The 26,241-nt window shown below is 49.8% G+C and overlaps 1 protein-coding gene across 18 annotated transcripts in view; it reads right to left on the reverse strand.

Moving 5' to 3' along the window:
* Positions 1-814: 814 nt before the first annotated feature.
* The window catches only part of LOC146398906 (uncharacterized), a 130,349-nt gene continuing 104,922 nt past the window's right edge, over positions 815-26,241 (reverse strand). For 10 of the 18 annotated variants that reach the window (XM_084980775.1, XM_084980773.1, XM_084980780.1 and 7 more), the window contains 13 exons: positions 23,099-23,289; positions 22,625-22,649; positions 20,379-20,426; positions 19,204-19,332; positions 16,927-17,147; positions 16,178-16,202; positions 13,080-13,130; positions 12,673-12,720; positions 10,889-11,109; positions 10,140-10,164; positions 7,042-7,092; positions 6,635-6,682; positions 815-1,522 (listed from right to left, as the gene is read on the reverse strand). In XM_084980775.1, coding sequence (XP_084836901.1) covers positions 1,503-1,522; positions 6,635-6,682; positions 7,042-7,092; positions 10,140-10,164; positions 10,889-11,109; positions 12,673-12,720; positions 13,080-13,130; positions 16,178-16,202; positions 16,927-17,147; positions 19,204-19,332; positions 20,379-20,426; positions 22,625-22,640 — 903 coding nt within the window. In that variant the 5' untranslated portion in view covers positions 22,641-22,649; positions 23,099-23,289 and the 3' untranslated portion in view covers positions 815-1,502. Of the gene's footprint in view, positions 1,523-6,634; positions 6,683-7,041; positions 7,093-10,139; positions 10,165-10,888; positions 11,110-12,672; positions 12,721-13,079; positions 13,131-16,177; positions 16,203-16,926; positions 17,148-19,203; positions 19,333-20,378; positions 20,617-21,509; positions 21,540-22,624; positions 22,650-23,098; positions 23,290-26,241 lie in introns of those variants that run through there. The other 8 variants (XM_084980783.1, XM_084980786.1, XM_084980784.1 and 5 more) reach the window with 3 other exon arrangements.

A 26,241-nucleotide genomic window follows, 5' to 3' on the forward strand; every position in this document is an offset into this window, starting at 1 on the left:
TGACTTGAGCCCGATGCTAAGGCCACTATGTCAACTGCCTCTCTTCCCTCTCTTTCTCTCTGAATTTTTGGTGTCTTTCTCTCACTCTTGTTTCCACTTTCTCCCCATTTTATGCTCAGCCCTCTCTCTCTCTCCCTGTCTGTCTTCCTTTTGGTCTCTGTCTCCTCTGTTTTTGTTGCTGGTGGACGGTGGAAAAAGCCTCCTCTTTTTGTGGTCGCCCAGTAGAAGCACTGGAGCATGGGGGTAGGTGGGGTTGGGGCCGGGATGTGCATTACAACCTGGGGAAGTGTGCAAAGTCTGTTCCCAGGGGTGAACCCAGTTTGGCCATCCCACGTCCTATCTGAATGACCAGGACTCAGCTTCCCACTAGGAGCATCTTTAGACACGGAAAGCCAGGAAGCCCAGGAGAGCCCGAGGGGTTTGAGAAGCCAAGGCAAAGACAGCTGGTCTTTCCCTCTCTTTCTTTGTTGTTTCAGGTGCAACCCTGATCATGCAGAACCCAGAGTCCTACAAGGCAGGGAGAGCAGAGCACGACGATGCGTGGACAATGGAAAGGTGTGACAACGCATTCTGGGGAGGGGAAAAGTGTTAACCTTGGGATTCACTCTCAGATTTTGGAATAGAGAAAATACTCTTGCCACCCAATTCTGCAGCACCACATCTTCCTTCTGTGGACAAAGAAATGTTTCTCTTGGCCTTTGCCGAAAAATCTGCACGTTCATGCCTTCTCTCATGTTTCCTATCTCTGCCTTCCATACTTGGGTATGCCATTCTTTATCCTCCCAAGGGATCCATTAACAAAAAACACACTTGCTTTGCAATCAAAGTGTACTTTATTAAAATTACTTTTACAGTTTTTATCTGTGTCTCATTCGGTGTCACTCTACATGTTTTAAAAATACCAACTCCAGGCATGGGATATAAAGAAACATGTCAGAGACATGAGGAGGGAAAAGGTGAGATATGGATGTTCCAGCAGCCAGGGTCTGGGCATGCAAGGCTCGGCCAACCATGTCATCCTGAAAGAGGGAGCGTGACAGAGTTCCCATGGTCAAAGGTACAAACCGACATGAGGCCACAGAATCCTTGGAAAGAAACTGGCTTGAGGGCAGTTGGTCAGGACTAAATCCACAGTCCCCTTCTTCAGTCAGGACTGATGCGGGTGACAGGACAGGGGGTGGACACTAGGGTGACTGCCTGACTCCAGTGCATTAAGTTCTACCTCTGCTTAAGGGGGCTTTCCTATACCTGTGTTTATTTTATCGAAAACTAGTTTTAAAAAAAGCAAATGGAAAGGTAACAATTATTTAATACACAATCTTACATTCTACCAAAATCTTATATACCAAGTAGTAAACATGTATCAGAACTTAATACTAAATCTAGACAATAAAGAACTAAGCTTATACTAAAGTTGGCTCGTAATAGATGAAGAGTGAGGTCAATCTTGTATCCTGGTCAAGATGGAAACTTTTGGACTCTTCCAGTCCCAGGCTGAGGCTTCAAGGTGTCCCAGAGGAGTCTGCAACACAAACACAGGGATGCCATCACCGAGGAGGTGCAGAGTCAGATGGAAGGAGGGCTCCCCTGGGTGGATGTGTGGGTCCGTCAGGCTCCTCAGGGCCTGGAACTCCCCAGGGCTCAGATCCCCGTGGCACTGCCGTCTATGCTGTGCTTAGCTGAGGAGGTTTTCTGTTAGCAAAGAGGGAATACAATTGTCCTCCAGGAGCGAGTTCCCTGTGCATTGGGCTGGGCAGCCTTCAAGGGACTGATCCCTGCACAGTGAAACAGATGCAGCGGAAAGGGGAGGCTCCAGGAGACAAGGATGTAGTCCCTCCCAGTGGGGCCCTGGGAGGAGCAGGACATCTGATAACCCAAGGGAAGGGGTAACCAGCCCCTGCAGCCCATGCTTTATATCACTAACCATGAGACCTGCGTGGCAGAAATGGACAGAGGCCTGAAGACCTCCTTTTACCCTGAGAATGCTTTCTACCTCCTGGCCATTCTCGCTTGTGCTTTTCAAGGGGGGGGGAAGAAGTGGAGAAATCAGTCTTCCTGTATTCAGACTATACTACAAAGCTACAGTCATTCAACTCTATGATCCTGGCGAAAAAGCAGCAACACTGATCAGTCAGAAAGCCCAGAAATAAACCCAAGCACCAAGGGTCAACTGCTCTATGGCAAAGGAGGCAAGAACATACACTGGAGGAAAGACATTGTCTTCCATCAGTAGTGCTGGGAAAACCGGACAGGTACCTGTCAAAAGTGCAGTGAGAACATTCACTAACACCATACACAGAAATAAACTCCAAATGGCTGGGCGACCTCCATGTAAGGCCAGATACTAGAAAACCCCTAGAGAACAACAGGCAGAATGCTCTTGGACATAAATCGCATCAAGATCTTGTTTGATATGCCTCCTAGAATAATGACAATAAAAACACAACTAAATCAGTAGGAACTAATTAAGCTCAAAAGCGTTTGCACAGCAAAGGAGACCTTTTTTTAAAAAAGAAAAACTCCACAGAATGGGAGAGAATATTTGTTTTTTTTTTTTTATTTTCCCACTGTACAGCAAGGGGGTCAGGTTATCCTTACATATATACATTGCAATTACAGTTTTTCCCCCACCCTTTCTTCTGTTGCAACATGAGTATCTAGACATAGTTCTCAATGCTATTCAGCAGGATCTCCTTGTAAATCTATTCTAGGAGAGAATATTTGTACATGATTCACCCACCAATGGCTTTACCTTCAAAATAGAGAAACAACACATACAACTCATCCACCACCACAAAAACCAAACAACTCAATGCAAAAAGAGCCGGAAGACCTAAAGAGACATTTCTCCAGATGAGGCTTAGGGATGGCCAATAGGCACATGAAGAGATGCTCAACCTTGCTTGGTACGAGGGGACTACACATCAAAACTGCAGCGAGGGACCACCCCACACCTGTTAGAATGGCCGTCATTAAGTTGATAGATAACAAATGCTGGAGGGGGTGTGGAGAAAGGGGAACCCTCCTACACTGTTGGTGGCAGTGGAAATCAGTGTGACCACTCTGGAAAAGAGTATGGGGGTTCCTCAGAAAACTCACTACAGTACTACCCTATATGATCCAGCGATCCCACACCTGGGCATCTACCCAGACAAAACTTTCACTCAAAAAGACACATGCTCCTGTGGAGTTCCCATCGTGGCTCAGTGGTTAACGAATCCAACTAGGAAACATGAGGTTGCGGGTTCAATCCCTGGCCTTGCTCAGTGGGTTAAGGATCCGGCGTTGCCATGAGCTGTGGTGTAGTTTGCAGACACAGCTCGGATCCTGCATTGCTGTGGCTGTGGTGTAGGCCAGCAGCTCCAGCTCCGATTTGACCCCTAGCCTGGGAACCTCCATATTCCACGGGAGCGGCCCAAGAAATGGTAAAAACACAAAAAAATGAAAAACAAAAAAAAACCCAAACCCCCCTCAAAAAACACATGCCCCTGTATGTTCATGGCACAATTCACAAGAGCCAAGGCATGGAAGCAATCTAAATGTCCACCAACAGATGGATGGATGAAGACGATGGGGTACACATATACAATGTCGTACCACTCAGCTGTGTACAAGAAAGAAACAATGCCACTGGCAGCAACAGCGATGCCACTAAAGTTATCATGGTATGTGGCACAAGTCAGAAAGACAATGACAAATACCACATGACATCACTTCCATGCAGAAGCCAAGATAGGGCACAAAGGAACATATCTCCAGAACAGAAACAGACTCACAGATCTAGAGGACAGACGTGTGGGGAGCCAAGGGGGAGGGGAGAGGAAGTGGGATGGACTGGGAATTTGGGGTTGGTCGATGCAAACGCTTACATTTAGGATGGATAAGCAATGAGGCCCTACGCTGTAGCACAGGGAACTGTATTCAGTCTCTTTGGAGAGAACACAATGGAACATAAGAAGAGAAAAATAATGTATAAATAGGTGTGACTGGGTCCCTTTGCTGTACAGCAGAAATAGGTACAAAAATACCTCACTTCTTCAAAAAATACTTCATGTATATATAGGAGTCACACTCAGCCATAAGAAAGAATGAAGCCATGCAATTTGCAGCAACACGGACAGACCTAGAGATTATCATACTACGTGAAGTAAGTTAGACAAAGATGAAAGTTCTAACACTTCTATGCTGAATCTGAAACATGACTACAATCCAGCTTTTTTACAAAACTGAAACAACGCACAGACATGGGAAGCAAACTTCCATTAGCAAAGGGGAAAGGGAAAGGAAGGGAAGGGATCAATTGGGAGTGTGAGATTAATAGAGAAGCAACAAGGATTCACTGTGTAGCACATGGAACTCTATGCAATATCTTCTCATAACCTGTAAAGAAAAAGAATTTGAAGCTGTACACCTGAAACTAACACAATACAGTAAATAGTCTATAGCAAAAGAAATTCAATAAATATTTTTCAGTATTAAGAGTTTCAAAAAATCATGAAGATGTGGTAGTAGAAATATAAATTTATCTTTTTATTCTATTGCTGCATGAAAAGTATATAGAAGAAAGGTATTCTCTTTTTCTTTTTTCAGCCACACCTGCAGCATATGGACGTTCATGGGCTAGGGGTCAGGGACAAGCTGCCTCTGCAGGCCTAAAACAGATGCCACAAGGTGGGATTTGAATCGCCTTTGCAATGTATGCCACAGCTTGCAGCAATGCCAGATTCTTCAACTGACTGAGCGAGGCCAGGGATTGAACCTGCATCTTCATGGACACCATGTCGTGTTTTTAACCCACTGAGCCACAGCAGGAACTCTGAGAAGACAATGCTTTTGAAAGTGTACTAAAACAAGTTACATTCATGTTATTAGATGACACAGTGAAAAGTCACTGAAAGGAATACAACAAATTTGAATCCTAGCCTTTCACTTTTCCCAAGAGAAGACAGAACTGAATTGCCTCAGGGGTTGCTGCATTTGAACTTGTCATCTATGTCAAAGAATTTACAGAAGTTCCAACCTCAGTTTGAGAATGGGTGGCATGGGATGGCCCAGGCCATCCCTGGGCCTTACAGAGACTGAGGGAAGACCCAGACCCTGGAAATTTCCACTCAGGTTGGGATCCTGCCATGTCTTCTGTGTGATGCCAGGAGCACTAAGCATCCACAAGGATGCAGGGCTGGGCCAGGTGAGCCACTCTTCGTACATGAGCACTGAGGGATAGAAGCCTTCATCTTGATTGTTTTCTGGAGCCCCGACATGAGGGAGGCCTTAGAGAGGCTGACACAAACTCAGAGGGAAAGGACCCTGTGTCACTTCTCTCAGGCTGAGATTGGTTCAGTACAGACCCGATGTGAATGCTCACCACCTGCCTCCATTTGGCCTGAGCCTCGGGGACCTGGGAGGGAGGAGACCAGGGCCAGGCTAGGAAGGGACACAGGGTCAACATGACTGGGATTTGGGGATCAGGGGATAGCAGTCTGATGGGAAGAGGGGGATCCAACAGGAGCTGTGACCACCTGGTCCTGCTGCCAGAGGCTCTGTCTGGGACATGGTCAATCCCAGGAGATGAGGTCACAGGGCCAGGAGAGAAAGGGTCTGAAGCAAGGCCAGCAGCTCCTTCACACAGTCCCCCAAATTCCTGCTGGCCAGGGGTGGTCTCTTTGGGCAGCTGGACATGGACCTCTCCCAGAGGGGAGGAGAGTCATGACAGCAGCCTGGGGTCAGCTGTGCAGGTGGACAGGACTCAAGGGTACTGGATCCTATGCAGCAACCCCAGATGACTTCTCCTTTATTTTATTTTATACTATTTTTGTCTTTTTCTTTATTCTAGGGCAACTCTGACAGGATATGGAGGTTCCCAGGCTAGGGACAAAATGGGAGCTGCAGCTGCCAGTCGAAACCACAGCCACGAAATACAGGATGCAAGCTGTATCTGCGACAAACACCATAGCTCACAAAAATGCTGGATATTTAAGACACCGAGTGAGGCAAGGGATCGAACCCGCAATCTCATGGTTCCTAGTTGGATTCCTTAACCACTGGAACTCCAAGTATGCCTCCTTTAACTCATCCAACTCTGCGAACATCCCTTCCCTCAGGACACACCGTGAGGACACAATAGGACAGGGAGGCCAGAAATCCCAAACATGCAGAGCCAGAGAGCTGCCTTCTCACCCACCACCTGACACTCACTCGACCAACTTGGTCTCCAGGGTCAAGGTGCCACCACTTCAGGTGCCACCACTTCAGGTCCCTCAAGGCCAATAAAGGAAACCAAGTCAACAGCTCTTGTGCACTGGGCCCTCACGGTGCCAATCACAAAGCAAACTTGCACAATGGGCAGAGACCAAAGCAGGAAGGAGCAGCTTTGGGAGGGAAAATCGATTCTCCCTCTCAAAGAAAAGGAGAGAGGAATACAAACACAGCACAACAAAGACCAGGGACCCAAGTCTTCTTCGTGGTATCCATTTCACAGGGGAAAACACCACAGCAGAGTGCCACTCATTAGGCCACCCACCCACCCACCCGCCAAGTCCTATCCCCCACTTCCTCCCTCTCCCGGCAGCAGGCAGAACCCAGGTGCTCCCAGGAACCCTCTCCCACTGGATCCCAGCTGCGTGCTCTTCCCTACCTGCAGCCTCCTCATCCTGGCGGCTGCTCAGGCTCTCCACCACTGAGTCTGTAGAAACACACCATCAGGGGAATCAAGGAGTTAGAAAGAGTGGCCCTCCCGTTTCTCCGGCTTCCCTGAGGTGACTACGGGTACAGAGCATCACCCTGGTTTTTCCTCCAGGTGCCCAGACCTTCCCTCTGCTCCATGGACTGAGACCCTTCCACACAAGGTGAGCACAGATGCCAACATTCAGGCATCTCATATCTGCTCCCTCTCCTTATTAAAGTAGGCGGTGAACATCTTTACATCAATTTCTTTCTGTTTTTAAGTTTCAGACTCACCTGCCCCACACTCCAAGCAGCAGGCGTCACCCAAGTGTCCCGGGATCCCTCTCCCATTGGCTCCTACCTGAGAGCTGTTCTTACCTGTATCACTTTCATCATGGTTGCTGTCACTCAGACTCTCCATGAAACATACTGCAGAGACACAGACATAAGGAATCAAGGTGTTAGAGCCTGTCCCCCACACGTATCCCCTACTTAGGGTTGTTTGCGGCCACACAGCACCACCCTGGCTTGTCCTCCGTGTGCTCAGAACTTCCCTCTGCTCTACGGCCTCAGAAGCTTCCATAAAACATTGGCCACAGTGGCAAACCTTCAGAGATCGTGGGCTGCTGAGGGATGGAGCCTTACACATCTCCCTTCTACGAGTCCATCTGGAGGCCTCAGCTCCAGGGTGACACACCTGAAATTCCAGCTGCATGGACACACTTGTGTGGTGGCCCCTGGGAGTGAACCATAGGCTGCTTTATTCTGTTCACTGCAAGAGGCAGACCTAACTACTGACTGAACTCAATTAAGCAGAAATGGCTCCTTCTGGCCAGTGGCTGGCACACTGTGGACAGCAGCTCTACAGAAGCACTGAGGAGAAAGGGACCACTGCCCGTGAGGTTCACCTCCAAAACATATATAAAGAAAACTCATACACCTCCACAACAACAACAGCAAAGAAACCACCCAGGAGTTCCCGTCAGGGCACAGCGGAAACGAATCCGACTAGGAACCACGGGCTTGCGGGGTTGATCCCTGGCCTCGCTGAGGGGGTTAAGGATCCAGCGTTGCCGAGAGCTCTGGTGTCGGTCGCAGATACGGGTGGAGAAAAGGCTCCCCCGCCCCAGCATTGCCGATGCGAACGTACACTGGTACAACCACTATGGAAGACACCATGGAGGGTCCTGCGAAAACTGAACACAGCAGGGCATGCGACCTAGCAAGCCGAGCACCCTGGGAAATATCAGGACAAATGTATCCAGGAAAAAGACATATGCCCCTCTATGTTTATGGCAGCACTGTTCACAACAGCCAAGACAGGGAAGCCACCTCATGTCCACAGACAGATGAATGGCTCATGACGATGTGGTCCACATAGATGATGGAATTCACGACTCAGCCAGAAAATCGAAGAAGAAACCAATGCCACTCAAAACAATAGGGATGGATCGGGAGATTCTCGTGCAAAGTGAAGTACGTGACAAAGAGAAAGACGGATACCACCTGATCTCACTTAGAGGTGGAATCTAAAGCACGGCACAAAGGAACCTGTCCACAGAACCCACGGATGCAGAGAACAGACTTGTGGTTGTGAAGGGCACGGACTGGGAGTTTGGGGGCAGTTGATGCCAACTACGGCATTGAGAATGGAGAGACAACAAGGTCCTCCTGTTGCAGCACACGGAGAACGAGATCCAATCTCCTGTAATCGACCTGATCTCAGACGGCAATAATATCAAAAAAGGAACATACGTTAATGGACACACACGACTGGGGAACGTTGCTCCACAGCAGAGAGTGAAACAACACTGTACCTCCATTAAAATAGAAACAAACAGAAAGGACAGTGTCTAACAATCCACTGAATGGAAAGACAACCTACAGAAGAGGATATTTGTAAATCTTGTATTTGAAACAGGGGCTCATATTTGGAATATATGGGAAACAACTACAAATCAATTGAATCAAAAGGCAAATGCCTCAGTTGTAGATGAGTGGAAGCCTGGGAGAGACCCACCGTCCAAGAAGACCACAGAGAGCAGCACACAGAGGGCATGTTTCCCAAAGTCGCCTATCACAATGGAAAGGCAAAGCAAAGGCACCACGAGGTATCACCTCCCACCTGGTAGGACACGGAGTGTTTTCAAACCTGAACAGATGTTTGGGAAGATGTGACTGCCTGGGACTTCTGGACACTGTAGCAGGGAATGTCAACGGGGCCAGCCAGGACGGGAAACACCACGGCAGGACCCTGCAATCCCACTGCTGCATGGACATGTAAAGGAAGATCCATCAGTGTCGGGTAAAGAGACCTGCCATCCCAGGATCACGGCAGCGCCATACACAAGAGCCCAACAGAAACAGAGCCCCAGTGTCCACGGGCACACAGACTGAGAAAGACAACGGGGTGGATACAGACCATAGCAAGGTATTCCGTTGTCACAGAAGAAGGAAACCCTACCCATTGCAGCAATGCACAGAGAACTCCAGGACATTATTGACTGATTCACTTTTGGGCTTGAGGGCTGCCCCCGCAGCAGATGGAAATTCCCAGGCGAGGCGGCAAATCAGAGCTGTGGCCACCGGCCGACACCACAGCCACAGCCAAGCTGGATACCAGCCGCGTCTGGGACCTCTGCCGCAGCTCACCGCAATGCGGGATTCTTCACCCACTGAGCAAGGCCAAGGGTCGAACCCGTGTCCTCATAGGTACTGGTCAGGTTCATGAGCTCTGAGCCTCAACAGGAACTCGCTGGAGGACATCACTTCAAGTGAAGCCAGTCAGACACAGAAGGACAAAGACTCTCTGATGTCATGCACATGAGGTGTCTGAAAGACCACTCCTGAGCAGAGGCTGGAAGGGTGGCTGCCCCGAGTGGGCAGGAGGTGCGGGGGGAGCACAGCGTTCACAACACTCCTCGGGACACTTACAACCTCAAGAGGCTCGAGTTCATGGCACATGTTTGAAACAACAGCATGAAAGTCTGCACCAAGCAGAGGGGGAAGAAAAGAGGAAACGAAAGACCAACAGAGGAAGGAAAGCCTTTTCCCCAAACCTTGCTCCCAGCGGGTGCAGGGAGAATGAGGGAATGGACAGTTAGCCTGCGGTCATCATGAGACTGTTCAACGAGAAACTGGACAGCTATGTGGTGCTAAGGCACAAGTGACTCCCCACAAAACACACCCACTCACACTGGTTCACAATCACACCAACAGGCCCTCACACGCACACCCCCCAATGTTCCCGGACACCTACCCCCACCATACAAAGAGCCTCCTTTCCTCCAGGGACCCGAGGACTTGGGATGGCCCTTTTGTGGGAAGTCAGTCTCTTTCACCCCATCCTTCACCCCCTTTCCCAGGAGGAACCCAGAATCAGGGTGTCTCTGCAACCAAAGGGGCAGGAAAGCACCCCCCGCCCTTCCTCAACACCTGGACTTCTCCTCAGCAGAGCCGGGTTCCAGAATACTTACGGCTTTCATCGTCCATCCCGTCCACCTGTGATGAGAGAAAAGAAAACCCTGTGAGTGTCACAGCATCCTCTGCACTGTGGCCACAGGTCTTCCTGTGGTTGCGGACCGCAGGCACACAGACAGAAGGCAGAGTTGAGTCTGTTTCCCCAAAAGAAGACAGCAAAGACACCTGTGGAAAAGGCACCAGCTTTTCATGGAAGACCTCCCAAGTCCACGTTCATTTAAAAAACATTCAGGCTTCTTTGGAGTTCCCGTCGTGGCGCAGTGGTTAACGAATCCGACCAGGAACCATGAGGTTGCGGGTTCGATCCCTGGCCTTGCTCAGTGGGTTAAGGATCCGGCATTGCCGTGAGCTGAGGTGTAGGTTGCAGACGTTGCTCGGATCCCGCGTTGCTGTGGCTCTGGCGCAGGCCGGTGGCTACAGCTCTGGTTTGACCCTGAGCCTGGGAACCTCCATATGCCACAGGAGTGGCCCTAGAAAAGGCAAAAAGACAACAAAACAAAACATTCAGGCTTCTTCAAAGACAAATGCTCCCTATGTACACTTGGGAACTGATGTGGTCCCTTTTGCCAATGCCCCTTGGAAGGAGTTATTGGTTGGTACCAAACTTTGACTCAACATTCCTCCACAGAGGAATGTGCATATATCCTCTATAATGGACTTGCTCAGATTTCCTTTTCTGAAGTAGGCACATCCAAGAAGAAAGGAGGCACCTTTTTAAATCTCCGATCAAGAAAGGTGAGCTTACCTTGGGGGCAAGCTGGTCTTCCTGCTCAACCAGGTCGCTGGCTGGGGACTCCTCGTCATTTTCAAGGGATGGGCCTGCCTCCTCCTCTGCCTCGTCAATGCAGGCAGCCTCCTCCTGCACCTTCTCAGTTCCCGGCCCCACCTCCTCCTCATTTGCCCCAGCCAGGGCCTCTTCCTCCGTCTTCTCACTCCCGCCGGCCTCCACAACATCATCGAGGGTTGCTAGGGGGACACACAGTCACTGTCAGCAAGGCGGTGGTGCTGCTCGGGAGGTACTCTGGGCACCTCACCTGACTGGACATGGGCTGAGAGTCAAGGGGTGGGGGTGGGATGAAGCACGGATGGAGCTTCTCTTGGCCCATCCTCCCGGGTAAACGTTTTGAAGGACGGCAGAGAGCACCTTGAAAGACCTGAGAAAGGGACCCTCTGCCTCTCTTGCTAAAGGGAACCTCTCCGTGGCATATTCTCCATCTGAGAAATGGCCAACACGAGCATGCAGGCTCTGCTGCCATGACAGAGTCTCGTGAATCCTCCTGCCCATTTTCCTCTCCAGCCACATTCCTCCATCTTCTGAAAGGGCAGGAGATCATTTCAGCTTCCCTACTCTTCCCACAGGGTGCTCCTGTGTTCACACGCCATCCTCTGGGATGTTTCGCCTCTTTTCTTTTCTTAGATACATAATGCTTCTCTTTGGAATACTTTGGCAATAGGAAACTCACGGGGAGAGCAGGCCTTCCCAATGCTATGTACTTTGCACCACTGTCCATAACAACTTTTCTCATCATAACTCATAGGACCTCTGCACCCATTCAGGAATGACTCCCCCTTCAGCCCTGCTGCCAGGTCTTGGCCATTTCTACTTTCCATCTCTGACACTCTGCCGAGTCTGGTTACCGCCTATATGTTGAGTTGCACGATATTTCCTTCTCTGTGCTGCCTGATTTCTCTATTTTTTTTTTCTATTGATACTTGTTGCTTTTTAGGGCCACACACATGCCATATGGAGGTTCCCAGGCTAGGGGTCTAATAGGAGCCGTAGCTGCCATTTTATGTCAGAGCCACAGCAAGGCAGGATCCCAGCTGCATCTGCCACCTACACCACAGCTCACGGCATTACTGGATCCTTAACTCACTGAGTGAGGCCAGCGATCGAACCCGCAATCTCATGGTTCCTAGTTGGATTCCTTAACCACTGGAACTCCAAGTATGCCTCCTTTAACTCATCCAACTCTGCGAACATCCCTTCCCTCAGGACACACCGTGAGGACACAATAGGACAGGGAGGCCAGAAATCCCAAACATGCAGAGCCAGAGAGCTGCCTTCTCACCCACCACCTGACACTCACTCGACCAACTTGGTCTCCAGGGTCAAGGTGCCACCACTTCAGGTGCCACCACTTCAGGTCCCTCAAGGCCAATAAAGGAAACCAAGTCAACAGCTCTTGTGCACTGGGCCCTCACGGTGCCAATCACAAAGCAAACTTGCACAACGGGCAGAGACCAAAGCAGGAAGGAGCAGCTTTGGGAGGGAAAATCGATTCTCCCTCTCAAAGAAAAGGAGAGAGGAATACAAACACAGCACAACAAAGACCAGGGACCCAAGTCTTCTTCGTGGTATCCATTTCACAGGGGAAAACACCACAGCAGAGTGCCACTCATTAGGCCACCCACCCACCCACCCGCCAAGTCCTATCCCCCACTTCCTCCCTCTCCCGGCAGCAGGCGGAACCCAGGTGCTCCCAGGAACCCTCTCCCACTAGATCCCAGCTGCGTGCTCTTCCCTACCTGCAGCCTCCTCATCCTGGCGGCTGCTCAGGCTCTCCACCACTGAGTCTGTAGAAACACACCATCAGGGGAATCAAGGAGTTAGAAAGAGTGGCCCTCCCGTTTCTCCGGCTTCCCTGAGGTGACTACGGGTACAGAGCATCACCCTGGTTTTTCCTCCAGGTGCCCAGACCTTCCCTCTGCTCCATGGACTGAGACCCTTCCACACAAGGTGAGCACAGATGCCAACATTCAGGCATCTCATATCTGCTCCCTCTCCTTATTAAAGTAGGCGGTGAACATCTTTACATCAATTTCTTTCTGTTTTTAAGTTTCAGACTCACCTGCCCCACACTCCAAGCAGCAGGCGTCACCCAAGTGTCCCGGGATCCCTCTCCCATTGGCTCCTACCTGAGAGCTGTTCTTACCTGTATCACTTTCATCATGGTTGCTGTCACTCAGACTCTCCATGAAACATACTGCAGAGACACAGACATAAGGAATCAAGGTGTTAGAGCCTGTCCCCCACACGTATCCCCTACTTAGGGTTGTTTGCGGCCACACAGCACCACCCTGGCTTGTCCTCCGTGTGCTCAGAACTTCCCTCTGCTCTACGGCCTCAGAAGCTTCCATAAAACATTGGCCACAGTGGCAAACCTTCAGAGATCGTGGGCTGCTGAGGGATGGAGCCTTACACATCTCCCTTCTACGAGTCCATCTGGAGGCCTCAGCTCCAGGGTGACACACCTGAAATTCCAGCTGCATGGACACACTTGTGTGGTGGCCCCTGGGAGTGAACCATAGGCTGCTTTATTCTGTTCACTGCAAGAGGCAGACCTAACTACTGACTGAACTCAATTAAGCAGAAATGGCTCCTTCTGGCCAGTGGCTGGCACACTGTGGACAGCAGCTCTACAGAAGCACTGAGGAGAAAGGGACCACTGCCCGTGAGGTTCACCTCCAAAACATATATAAAGAAAACTCATACACCTCCACAACAACAACAGCAAAGAAACCACCCAGGAGTTCCCGTCAGGGCACAGCGGAAACGAATCCGACTAGGAACCACGAGCTTGCGGGGTTGATCCCTGGCCTCGCTGAGGGGGTTAAGGATCCAGCGTTGCCGAGAGCTCTGGTGTCGGTCGCAGATACGGGTGGAGAAAAGGCTCCCCCGCCCCAGCATTGCCGATGCGAACGTACACTGGTACAACCACTATGGAAGACACCATGGAGGGTCCTGCGAAAACTGAACACAGCAGGGCATGCGACCTAGCAAGCCGAGCACCCTGGGAAATATCAGGACAAATGTATCCAGGAAAAAGACATATGCCCCTCTATGTTTATGGCAGCACTGTTCACAACAGCCAAGACAGGGAAGCCACCTCATGTCCACAGACAGATGAATGGCTCATGACGATGTGGTCCACATAGATGATGGAATTCACGACTCAGCCAGAAAATCGAAGAAGAAACCAATGCCACTCAAAACAATAGGGATGGATCGGGAGATTCTCGTGCAAAGTGAAGTACGTGACAAAGAGAAAGACGGATACCACCTGATCTCACTTAGAGGTGGAATCTAAAGCACGGCACAAAGGAACCTGTCCACAGAACCCACGGATGCAGAGAACAGACTTGTGGTTGTGAAGGGCACGGACTGGGAGTTTGGGGGCAGTTGATGCCAACTACGGCATTGAGAATGGAGAGACAACAAGGTCCTCCTGTTGCAGCACACGGAGAACGAGATCCAATCTCCTGTAATCGACCTGATCTCAGACGGCAATAATATCAAAAAAGGAACATACGTTAATGGACACACACGACTGGGGAACGTTGCTCCACAGCAGAGAGTGAAACAACACTGTACCTCCATTAAAATAGAAACAAACAGAAAGGACAGTGTCTAACAATCCACTGAATGGAAAGACAACCTACAGAAGAGGATATTTGTAAATCTTGTATTTGAAACAGGGGCTCATATTTGGAATATATGGGAAACAACTACAAATCAATTGAATCAAAAGGCAAATGCCTCAGTTGTAGATGAGTGGAAGCCTGGGAGAGACCCACCGTCCAAGAAGACCACAGAGAGCAGCACACAGAGGGCATGTTTCCCAAAGTCGCCTATCACAATGGAAAGGCAAAGCAAAGGCACCACGAGGTATCACCTCCCACCTGGTAGGACACGGAGTGTTTTCAAACCTGAACAGATGTTTGGGAAGATGTGACTGCCTGGGACTTCTGGACACTGTAGCAGGGAATGTCAACGGGGCCAGCCAGGACGGGAAACACCACGGCAGGACCCTGCAATCCCACTGCTGCATGGACATGTAAAGGAAGATCCATCAGTGTCGGGTAAAGAGACCTGCCATCCCAGGATCACGGCAGCGCCATACACAAGAGCCCAACAGAAACAGAGCCCCAGTGTCCACGGGCACACAGACTGAGAAAGACAACGGGGTGGATACAGACCATAGCAAGGTATTCCGTTGTCACAGAAGAAGGAAACCCTACCCATTGCAGCAATGCACAGAGAACTCCAGGACATTATTGACTGATTCACTTTTGGGCTTGAGGGCTGCCCCCGCAGCAGATGGAAATTCCCAGGCGAGGCGGCAAATCAGAGCTGTGGCCACCGGCCGACACCACAGCCACAGCCAAGCTGGATACCAGCCGCGTCTGGGACCTCTGCCGCAGCTCACCGCAATGCGGGATTCTTCACCCACTGAGCAAGGCCAAGGGTCGAACCCGTGTCCTCATAGGTACTGGTCAGGTTCATGAGCTCTGAGCCTCAACAGGAACTCGCTGGAGGACATCACTTCAAGTGAAGCCAGTCAGACACAGAAGGACAAAGACTCTCTGATGTCATGCACATGAGGTGTCTGAAAGACCACTCCTGAGCAGAGGCTGGAAGGGTGGCTGCCCCGAGTGGGCAGGAGGTGCGGGGGGAGCACAGCGTTCACAACACTCCTCGGGACACTTACAACCTCAAGAGGCTCGAGTTCATGGCACATGTTTGAAACAACAGCATGAAAGTCTGCACCAAGCAGAGGGGGAAGAAAAGAGGAAACGAAAGACCAACAGAGGAAGGAAAGCCTTTTCCCCAAACCTTGCTCCCAGCGGGTGCAGGGAGAATGAGGGAATGGACAGTTAGCCTGCGGTCATCATGAGACTGTTCAACGAGAAACTGGACAGCTATGTGGTGCTAAGGCACAAGTGACTCCCCACAAAACACACCCACTCACACTGGTTCACAATCACACCAACAGGCCCTCACACGCACACCCCCCAATGTTCCCGGACACCTACCCCCACCATACAAAGAGCCTCCTTTCCTCCAGGGACCCGAGGACTTGGGATGGCCCTTTTGTGGGAAGTCAGTCTCTTTCACCCCATCCTTCACCCCCTTTCCCAGGAGGAACCCAGAATCAGGGTGTCTCTGCAACCAAAGGGGCAGGAAAGCACCCCCCGCCCTTCCTCAACACCTGGACTTCTCCTCAGCAGAGCCGGGTTCCAGAATACTTACGGCTTTCATCGTCCATCCCGTCCACCTGTGATGAGAGAAAAGAAAACACTGTGAGTGTCACAGCATCCTCTGCACTGTGGCCACAGGTCTTCCTGTGGTTGCGGACCGCAGGCACACAGACAGAAGGCAGAGTTGAGTCTGTTTCCCCAAAAGAAGACAGCAAAGACACCTGTGGAAAAGGCACCAGCTTTTCATGGAAGACCTCCCAAGTCCACGTTCATTTAAAAAACATTCAGGCTTCTTTGGAGTTCCCGTCGTGGCGCAGTGGTTAACGAATCCGACCAGGAACCATGAGGTTGCGGGTTCGATCCCTGGCCTTGCTCAGTGGGTTAAGGATCCGGCATTGCCGTGAGCTGAGGTGTAGGTTGCAGACGTTGCTCGGATCCCGCGTTGCTGTGGCTCTGGCGCAGGCCGGTGGCTACAGCTCTGGTTTGACCCTGAGCCTGGGACCCTCCATATGCCACAGGAGTGGCCCTAGAAAAGGCAAAAAGACAACAAAACAAAACATTCAGGCTTCTTCAAAGACAAATGCTCCCTATGTACACTTGGGAACTGATGTGGTCCCTTTTGCCAATGCCCCTTGGAAGGAGTTATTGGTTGGTACCAAACTTTGACTCAACATTCCTCCACAGAGGAATGTGCATATATCCTCTATAATGGACTTGCTCAGATTTCCTTTTCTGAAGTAGGCACATCCAAGAAGAAAGGAGGCACCTTTTTAAATCTCCGATCAAGAAAGGTGAGCTTACCTTGGGGGCAAGCTGGTCTTCCTGCTCAACCAGGTCGCTGGCTGGGGACTCCTCGTCATTTTCAAGGGATGGGCCTGCCTCCTCCTCTGCCTCGTCAATGCAGGCAGCCTCCTCCTGCACCTTCTCAGTTCCCGGCCCCACCTCCTCCTCATTTGCCCCAGCCAGGGCCTCTTCCTCTGTCTTCTCACTCCCGCCGGCCTCCACAACATCATCGAGGGTTGCTAGGGGGACACACAGTCACTGTCAGCAAGGCGGTGGTGCTGCTCGGGAGGTACTCTGGGCACCTCACCTGACTGGACATGGGCTGAGAGTCAAGGGGTGGGGGTGGGATGAAGCACGGATGGAGCTTCTCTTGGCCCATCCTCCCGGGTAAACGTTTTGAAGGACGGCAGAGAGCACCTTGAAAGACCTGAGAAAGGGACCCTCTGCCTCTCTTGCTAAAGGGAACCTCTCCGTGGCATATTCTCCATCTGAGAAATGGCCAACACGAGCATGCAGGCTCTGCTGCCATGACAGAGTCTCGTGAATCCTCCTGCCCATTTTCCTCTCCAGCCACATTCCTCCATCTTCTGAAAGGGCAGGAGATCATTTCAGCTTCCCTACTCTTCCCACAGGGTGCTCCTGTGTTCACACGCCATCCTCTGGGATGTTTCGCCTCTTTTCTTTTCTTAGATACATAATGCTTCTCTTTGGAATACTTTGGCAATAGGAAACTCACGGGGAGAGCAGGCCTTCCCAATGCTATGTACTTTGCACCACTGTCCATAACAACTTTTCTCATCATAACTCATAGGACCTCTGCACCCATTCAGGAATGACTCCCCCTTCAGCCCTGCTGCCAGGTCTTGGCCATTTCTACTTTCCATCTCTGACACTCTGCCGAGTCTGGTTACCGCCTATATGTTGAGTTGCACGATATTTCCTTCTCTGTGCTGCCTGATTTCTCTATTTTTTTTTTCTATTGATACTTGTTGCTTCTTAGGACCACATGCATGGCATATGGAGGTTCCCAGGCTAGGGGTCTAATAGGAGCCGTAGCTGCCATTTTATGTCAGAGCCACAGCAAGGCAGGATCCCAGCTGCATCTGCCACCTACACCACAGCTCACGGCATCACCAGATCCTTATCCCCCTGATTGCGGCCAGGGGTCAAACTCACAATCTCATGCTTCCTAATCGGTTTCACTGCTGGCACGCCATGATGGGAACTCCTCACTTTTGGTCAAACAGTACTTAGTTTTTTTTTTTGGATCATCCTCTTGGTATCCTATTTAAAATTTTACTTTTGTTTCCGGTAGAATACTGTTCTCTTCTGTTCACATATCGCATTTGATCTCTCTCCTGATCTCTTGTCATTTGTGATTGGTTTCATCTCTTTGCTGTTGGGAATAACGTCCTTCTACAAATGGGAGTGTACACGTTCTCTATGGTAACATACTGGGGCCTCCTAATATTTTGCATGTGTCCAACCTCAACTACTGGCACAGCCCAAAAACTGAATGTGAATGTAAATGGGGAACTTTTCATTAATTAAAATTATAGGAATCTTTTGCTGCTCAGTGTACCATGAGTTCCCCATTCAGTGCTGGACGTTGTCATTGGTGGAAATTGGAGGAATGGGTTAGAGGAGCTTTCTGTAATATCCACCATTTCTTGTTAATATAATCTTGTTCTAAATCATTTCTAGTATTGTTTTCAAATTGGGAAATGTGGTTCCATGCAGGGATCTATTACAACTGGAAATGTTAAATATCAGCAAATGTCATAAAATGAGTGAGGTCACCTTTGCTATTAACCAGGAACCAAATGTCGATTTTAAATGAATCATTATTTCCATAGTTGGGAAATTACCAACTGAGTTATTCAATTTATTTTTTGCTTTTTTTGTCATTTTGCCTTTTCTAGGCCTGCTTCCCTCAGCATATGGAGATTCCCAGGATACGGGTCTAATCAGAGTTGTAGTGGCCTACAGTGACCACTGCCACTGCAACTCAGGATCCGAGCCACATCTTCAACCTACACCATGGCTCACGGCAACCCTGGATCCTTAACCCACTGAGCAAGGCCAGAGATCAAACTCACAACCTCATGGTTCCTAGTCGGATTTATTAACCACTGCGCCACGATGGGAACTCCGAGTTAGTTCGTTTGAATTTGCATCATGGAATAAAAGAAAGATGTGGCGTAGCATTTGTAGAGTTTGTTCTGAAATTTGGAACACGGAATGAACTAGAATCATTGTTCAGGCCTGGATGTATTGAGTCAGGTTCCACAGTACCTTCATCTGGCTCATTGGCAGGGTGCACCCTGTTGTGTGGCCACCATGGGATTATTCCAGCCAAGGTGGTAAAGAACAAAATTGCCCTCAGACTCCTGAAGCAAGATCCTAGGTTTCCAAAGCAAGATTCTGGAAAATACATGACAACAGAGAGAACGAGTGACATCCTGATTGCAGAAGATAACAGGGAAATGACTAATAATTGACTCCCAGGCCAAGCCCTCAAAGCCCATAACACCCGGCCGCCCAGAAGAGCCTTCAGAATCCAAGTTCTACTTAGAAAGATCTTGCTCTTTGGGGTGCACTTCAAAACATTACCTCCCCACACAGGTTTCGTGTGAAAATGCCTCTGGGTAGCGGAGACAACCTAGATAATGACCATGCAGAATGGTCTGATGTCAATCCCATTGGTTGACTGATTGATTGTCACCACTCCCAGGGGATGCAGTGGTTCCCAACCCAGGCACTTGATTCTGCACCACGGAAGGGATCGAACACTCGATCTTTAGCCTCTAGGACACTAGGGAACTCCTCACATCCCCTGTAGAAGAAACACATGCCACAAAAGGAGATGTAGATCTGTCTGTGCCTCAGTTCCCTGTTCTGGGCATCCAACTCTGGGAACGCCCCTTCCCTCAGGACACACCGTGAGGACACAATAGGACAGGGAGGTCAGAAATCCCGAACATGCAGAGTGAGAGAGCTGCCTTCTCACCCACCACCTGACACTCACTCGACCAACTTGGTCTCCAGGGTCAAGGGCCTAGGAGAGCTTTGGGTGCCACCACTTCAGGTCCCTCAAGGCCAATAAAGGAAACCAAGTCAACAGCTCTTGTGCACTGGGCCCTCACGGTGCCAATCACAAAGCAAACTTGCACAACGGGCAGAGACCAAAGCAGGAAGGAGCAGCTTTGGGAGGGAAAATCGATTCTCCCTCTCAAAGAAAAGGAGAGAGGAATACAAACACAGCACAACAAAGACCAGGGACCCAAGTCTTCTTCGTGGTATCCATTTCACAGGGGAAAACACCACAGCAGAGTGCCACTCATTAGGCCACCCACCCACCCACCCGCCAAGTCCTATCCCCCACTTCCTCCCTCTCCCGGCAGCAGGCGGAACCCAGGTGCTCCCAGGAACCCTCTCCCACTGGATCCCAGCTGCGTGCTCTTCCCTACCTGCAGCCTCCTCATCCTGGCGGCTGCTCAGGCTCTCCACCACTGACTCTGTAGAAATACACCACGCGGGGAATTGAGTTAGAAAGAGTGACCCTCCCATTCCTCCTGCTTCCCTGAGGTGACTGCAGGTTACAGAGCATCACCCTGGGTTTTCCTCCAGGCTCCCAGACCTTCCCTCTGCTCCATGGACTGAGACCCTTCCACACAAGGTGAGCACAGATGCCAACATTCGAAGGACAGCAACGTGCTGAAGGAATGACCTTTCAACTTCTTCCTTCTATGGCCCTTTATAGCTCCTACCTCTAAACTGACACACCTGAAATTCCACCTCTACACACACTGAAAAGGGGATAGCTGAGTAAGCAATTGAACGGTGCTGTGTTTTATATGAATGGATTGCACTATTTATTACAGAATTCCATGAAGTATAAAGAGGTGATCTGCCAGTGACTGCCACATCAGGCATCGTGTTCAGGGTGGAGATTCAAAGATGAGCAAGATATGACCTCCCCTCCCCGGACATGCTTTACTGCAGACCAGTTGGCTGGTCTGACCTGATCATTCATCTGTAGGTATCTCCTGTGCTCATGAACCTGTGCCAGGAATTCTGGGAGGCCCTGCAGACACCCAAAGAGAGATGGCAACGGTGACATTCTAGACCGATTCCTAGCAGAACCCACGGGTAAGCAGAGGTGCTGTGTATGGCCCACAACACCTGTGCTGCCATAATCAGAGCTCAGTGCAGAGGCAGTGAGGGACACGCCAATGTTTTCACGAGCCCGTCCTTCTCATGGTGCTGCTGGAGTAGCTGGAAAGCAGGCTCAGGGCTCTAAGAAAGGAAACAACTTTTACACTGAAAACTACAAAACATTGCTGAAAGAATTGAATAAGTCACAAAGAATTCAAATGACATTCCATGTTCACAGAGGGGAAGGAGGAGTGCCCATTGTGGCTCATCAGGAATGAACCCAACTAATATCCATGATGAAGCAGGTTCAATCCCTGGCTTCACTCAGTGGGTTAAGGGTCCAGTGTTGATTTGAGCTGTGGTGTAGGTCACAGACGTGTGTTGTAGGTGTGGATGTGGCTCTGGTGTAGTTTGGCATAAATAGCTCAGATTTGACCCCTCACCTGGGAACTTCATTATGTCATGAGCAAGGCCTGAAAAATACAGAAAAATAAAAAAAATAGATTGGAAGACGGAATATCATTGACATTTCATACTACATGAAAAAACAGCAGGTACACTACAACACATATCAAAATCTCAATATCATTTCTTTTGGTCTTTTTAGGGCCTCGCTTGAGGCATTTGGAGGTTCCTAGGCTAGGAGCTGAATCAGAGCTACAGCTGCTTGCCTATGCTACAGCAACAGCAACTTGGGATCTGAGCCATGTCTGCAACCTACACCGTGGCTCAGGGAAAAGTCAGATCCTTAACCCACTGAGCAAGGTCAAGGGTCGAACCCGTGTCCTCATAGGTACTGGTCAGGTTCATGAGCTCTGAGCCTCAAAAGGAACTCGCTGGAGGACATCACTTCAAGTGAAGCCAGTCAGACACAGAAGGACAAAGACTCTCTGATGTCATGCACATGAGGTGTCTGAAAGACCACTCCTGAGCAGAGGCTGGAAGGGTGGCTGCCCCGAGTGGGCAGGAGGTGCGGGGGGAGCACAGCGTTCACAACACTCCCTCAGGACACTTACAACCTCAAGAGGCTCGAGTTCACGGCACATATTTGAAACAACAGCATGAAAGTCTGCACCAAGCAGAGGGGGAAGAAAAGAGGAAACGAAAGACCAACAGAGGAAGGAAAGCCTTTTCCCCAAACCTTGCTCCCAGCGGGTGCAGGGAGAATGAGGGAATGGACAGTTAGCCTGCGGTCATCATGAGACTGTTCAACGAGAAACTGGACAGCTATGTGGTGCTAAGGCACAAGTGACTCCCCACAAAACACACCCACTCACACTGGTTCACAATCACACCAACAGGCCCTCACACGCACACCCCCCAATGTTCCCGGACACCTACCCCCACCATACAAAGAGCCTCCTTTCCTCCAGGGACCCGAGGACTTGGGATGGCCCTTTTGTGGGAAGTCAGTCTCTTTCACCCCATCCTTCACCCCCTTTCCCAGGAGGAACCCAGAATCAGGGTGTCTCTGCAACCAAAGGGGCAGGAAAGCACCCCCCGCCCTTCCTCAACACCTGGACTTCTCCTCAGCAGAGCCGGGTTCCAGAATACTTACGGCTTTCATCGTCCATCCCGTCCACCTGTGATGAGAGAAAAGAAAACACTGTGAGTGTCACAGCATCCTCTGCACTGTGGCCACAGGTCTTCCTGTGGTTGCGGACCGCAGGCACACAGACAGAAGGCAGAGTTGAGTCTGTTTCCCCAAAAGAAGACAGCAAAGACACCTTTGGAAAAGGCACCAGCTTTTCAAGGAAGATCTCTCAAGGCCATGTTCATTTAAAAAAATTTTGGTCTTCTTCAAAGAAAAATGCTCCCTACCATACACTGCAGAACTGATAGGGTCACTTTTGCCAATGCCCCTTGCAAGGAGTTATTGGTTGGTACCAAACTTTGACTCAACATCCCTTCAAAGAGGAATCTGCATATATCCTCTATAATGGACTTCCTCCGATTTCCATTTCTGAAGTAGGCACATCCAAGAAGAAAGGAGGCACCTTTTTAAATCTCAGATCATGAAAAGTGAGCTTACCTTGGGGGCAGTCTGGGCTTCTTGCTCGGCCCTGTCGCTGGCTGGGGACTCCTCCTCGTTATTTCCACTTGTTGTGGCCTCCTCCTCCACCTTGTTATTGGGCGAGCCTTCCTCCTCCTCATTTTCCCTGGCTGGGGCCTCCTCTTCGGTCTTCTCACTCCCACTGGCCTCCACAACATTGTCGTGTGTTTCTAGGGGGACACACAGTCACTGTCAGCAAGGCAGTGATGCTGATCAGGAGGTACTCTGGGCACCTCACCTGACTGGACATGGGCTGGGAGTCAAGGGGTGGGGGTGGGATGAAGCATGGATGGAGCTTCTCTTGGCCCATCCTCCCGGGTAAACGTTTTGAAGGACGGTAGAGAGCACCTTGAAAGACCTGAGAAAGGGAGCCTCTGCCTCTCTTGCTAAAGGGAACCTCTCCGTGGCATATTCTCCATCTGAGAAATGGCCAACACGAGCATGCAGGCTCTGCTGCCATGACAGAGTCTCGTGAATCCTCCTGCCCATTTTCCTCTCCAGCCACATTCCTCCATCTTCTGAAATGGCAGGAGATCATTTCAGCTTCCCTACTCTTCCCACAGGGTGCTCCTGTGTTCACACGCCATCCTCTGGGATGTTTCACCTCTTTTCTTTTCTTAGATACATAATGCTTCTCTTTGGAATACTTTGGCAATAGGAAATTCAGGGGTCGGGCATGCCTTCCCAAGCCATGTACTTTGCACCACTGTCCATAACAACCTTTCTCATCATAACTTATAGGACCTCTGCACCCATTCAGCAATGACTCCCCCTTCAGCCCTGCTGCCAAGTCTTAGCCCTCTCTACTTTCCACCTTTGACAATCTGCCTAATCTACTTACCGCCTATATGTTGAATTGTTCAATATTTCTTTTCCTGTGTCTGTCTGACTTCACTATTGTTAAAAGTGTGTTTCATTTTGGATCATCCATGTAGCAACATATTTAACATAATTACAATTTTTTCTCCGGTAGAATTTTATTCCTATGTGGATTCATACTGCCTTTGGTTTATCCACGGATCTCTTGTTAACATTTGGGATTGGTTTCATTGAATGACTACCTGCATAAGCTTGAGTCTTGGGGTTGGTTGGATCAAAAGAGGGGGTTTGAATAGCTCCACAGCAAGAGAGTATGGAAGAACATCATGGGAAGGAAGCTTTCCAGGTCATGTAGCGTCTCTCTCATCATCTCCTCTCATCCCCAAGTTGGCCCGGTTGCAGGCGAAGGGGGTGCAACCCAGAGAGTGTAAGCCTGATTTGACAGTAGAGGGCATTGAACTTTAGACTAACTTGCCAAGAATCACGGCAATGTTGAAGGATGGATGTGGGCCAAGAATGTAGTTGGTTCCTTGAGGACAGAAATCCCTGAACCCTGAAGGCCGGACACCTGCTCAGGGCCAAGACCATGCCCTTGACCCTTGAATCAAGAGATCTTCTCACTCTCCCACAAGTCCTCCCATCCCAAGGTTTTAGTGGGCAAGCTCTGATGCCTTCCCTGCAGGAGATGCTGAACCAAGACATCAGTCCAAACCCTTATCCAGCCCTTTGTCTCCATGCTTTAATCCCTGATCTGAATCCAACATTTTCCTCCAAACAAAGCCCCTCTGAAGGACCGAGGCTTTGCCCTGGCTCCGTGGATACTCCAACCCAGGCATTCTCCCCCAAATCTTCATGTCATCCACTGCATCACATTACACTTTCATGACAACCAGCTGACAACCTCCAGCGACTAGGGGTCTGTTTCACTCCCAAGATGGCTCAGAGCTTAGAACAGTCTCGACTGAATGCCAAGAATGAGCTTCCCTTCAGCTAATCATGCCTGGATAAGAGGTTCCTGGGAATTCACTCGGGAGGAGACCATCTGGGCCAGTGCTCTGACTGTTTAGTAAATTAAAATCTCTGACTGTCAATGTCTCACACAATTTTCTTTAAAAAATTGTTGTGATGAAAATACTGTTGACTGACAATGTTGTACCCCTTGCTGCTGTACAGCAATAGGAGTCTGAGCTCCTCCTCTGCAGCCTGGACCAAGGTCTGGCTGAGAATGAGCAGGAGCTCAAGTCATTCTTCACCCAAACCCAATCTGTACCCTGGAAACTCCTCATCCTTCTTCAGACCCTGCAGTGGCAGGGATAGTCTTCTATCCTCTAAAAGGGACCCTTTAGAGACTCTCAGCTTGAAGACCTGACCCTAAGTCTCCCTCTGTGGATCACCAGTCGGACCCTCCTTCCCTCAGTTACCAAATGGTCACCCCACGAACCTACCAGCACTGTGTGTTCTCAGCACACTACCAGCGAATAGCCAACTACCCAGGGAGCTTATCATCATCAACCCATGGAAATCCTACTTGAAAATCCAAGTTTCACTCCTTACAATCAATTTCTACATTTAAAATGCAATTATTGGGAGTTCCCGTTGTTGAGCAGTGGTTAACGAATCCAAATAGGAACCATGAGGTTGCAGGTTCGGTCCCTGCCCTTGCTCAGTGGGTTAAAGATCCGGCATTGCTCTGAGCTGTGGTGTAGGTTGCAGATATGGATTGGATCCCGAGTTGCTGTGGCTCTGGTGTAGGCTGGCGGCTACAGCTCCGATTCGACCCCTAGCCTGGGAACCTCCATATGCCATGGCAGCAGCCCAAGAAATAGCAAAAGGGACAAAAAAAAATTGCAATTATGTGGCTTCAGACGTTGATATGTGCATTCAGAAGAGTGGAGCTATAAATGCCCATTTCCATCATGTGTATTGAAGAATGGAATCAGGGTCCCTCTGCACTGAATAAAGGCAGAGTAGGGTATTACCAGGGTTAGTGTGATGGGAGAAGGTTTGTACATGGGAAATAGGAAGGAGTATTGTATAAATTAAGAAAAAAATTGAGGCGCCCAACCAGGAAGAAATAATTAAAAATCTTAAGAGTAATACAAAATGGCTGTATAAGAGATTTACATCTCTGTACACAAATTGAAGTGGTGGAAATGAAAAAAAAAATCAGAGAACATTTTCCATCAGGGTAAACTATGCCATCTGATGGAACAGCCTTTAGATCAGTATCAACATACCTCCCCAACAACAGCTCAGGTTGCCCATCGTCCAACTCTTGAGGGGTGAAGGGGAGAGCCTCCCAG

This window comes from Sus scrofa, chromosome 10 (assembly GCF_054392235.1).
Source record: "Sus scrofa isolate SSC_HxYL_T2T_F1_AM1 chromosome 10, Sscrofa_HxYL_maternal_Yorkshire_Landrace_v2.0, whole genome shotgun sequence".
NCBI lineage: Eukaryota > Metazoa > Chordata > Mammalia > Artiodactyla > Suidae > Sus > Sus scrofa.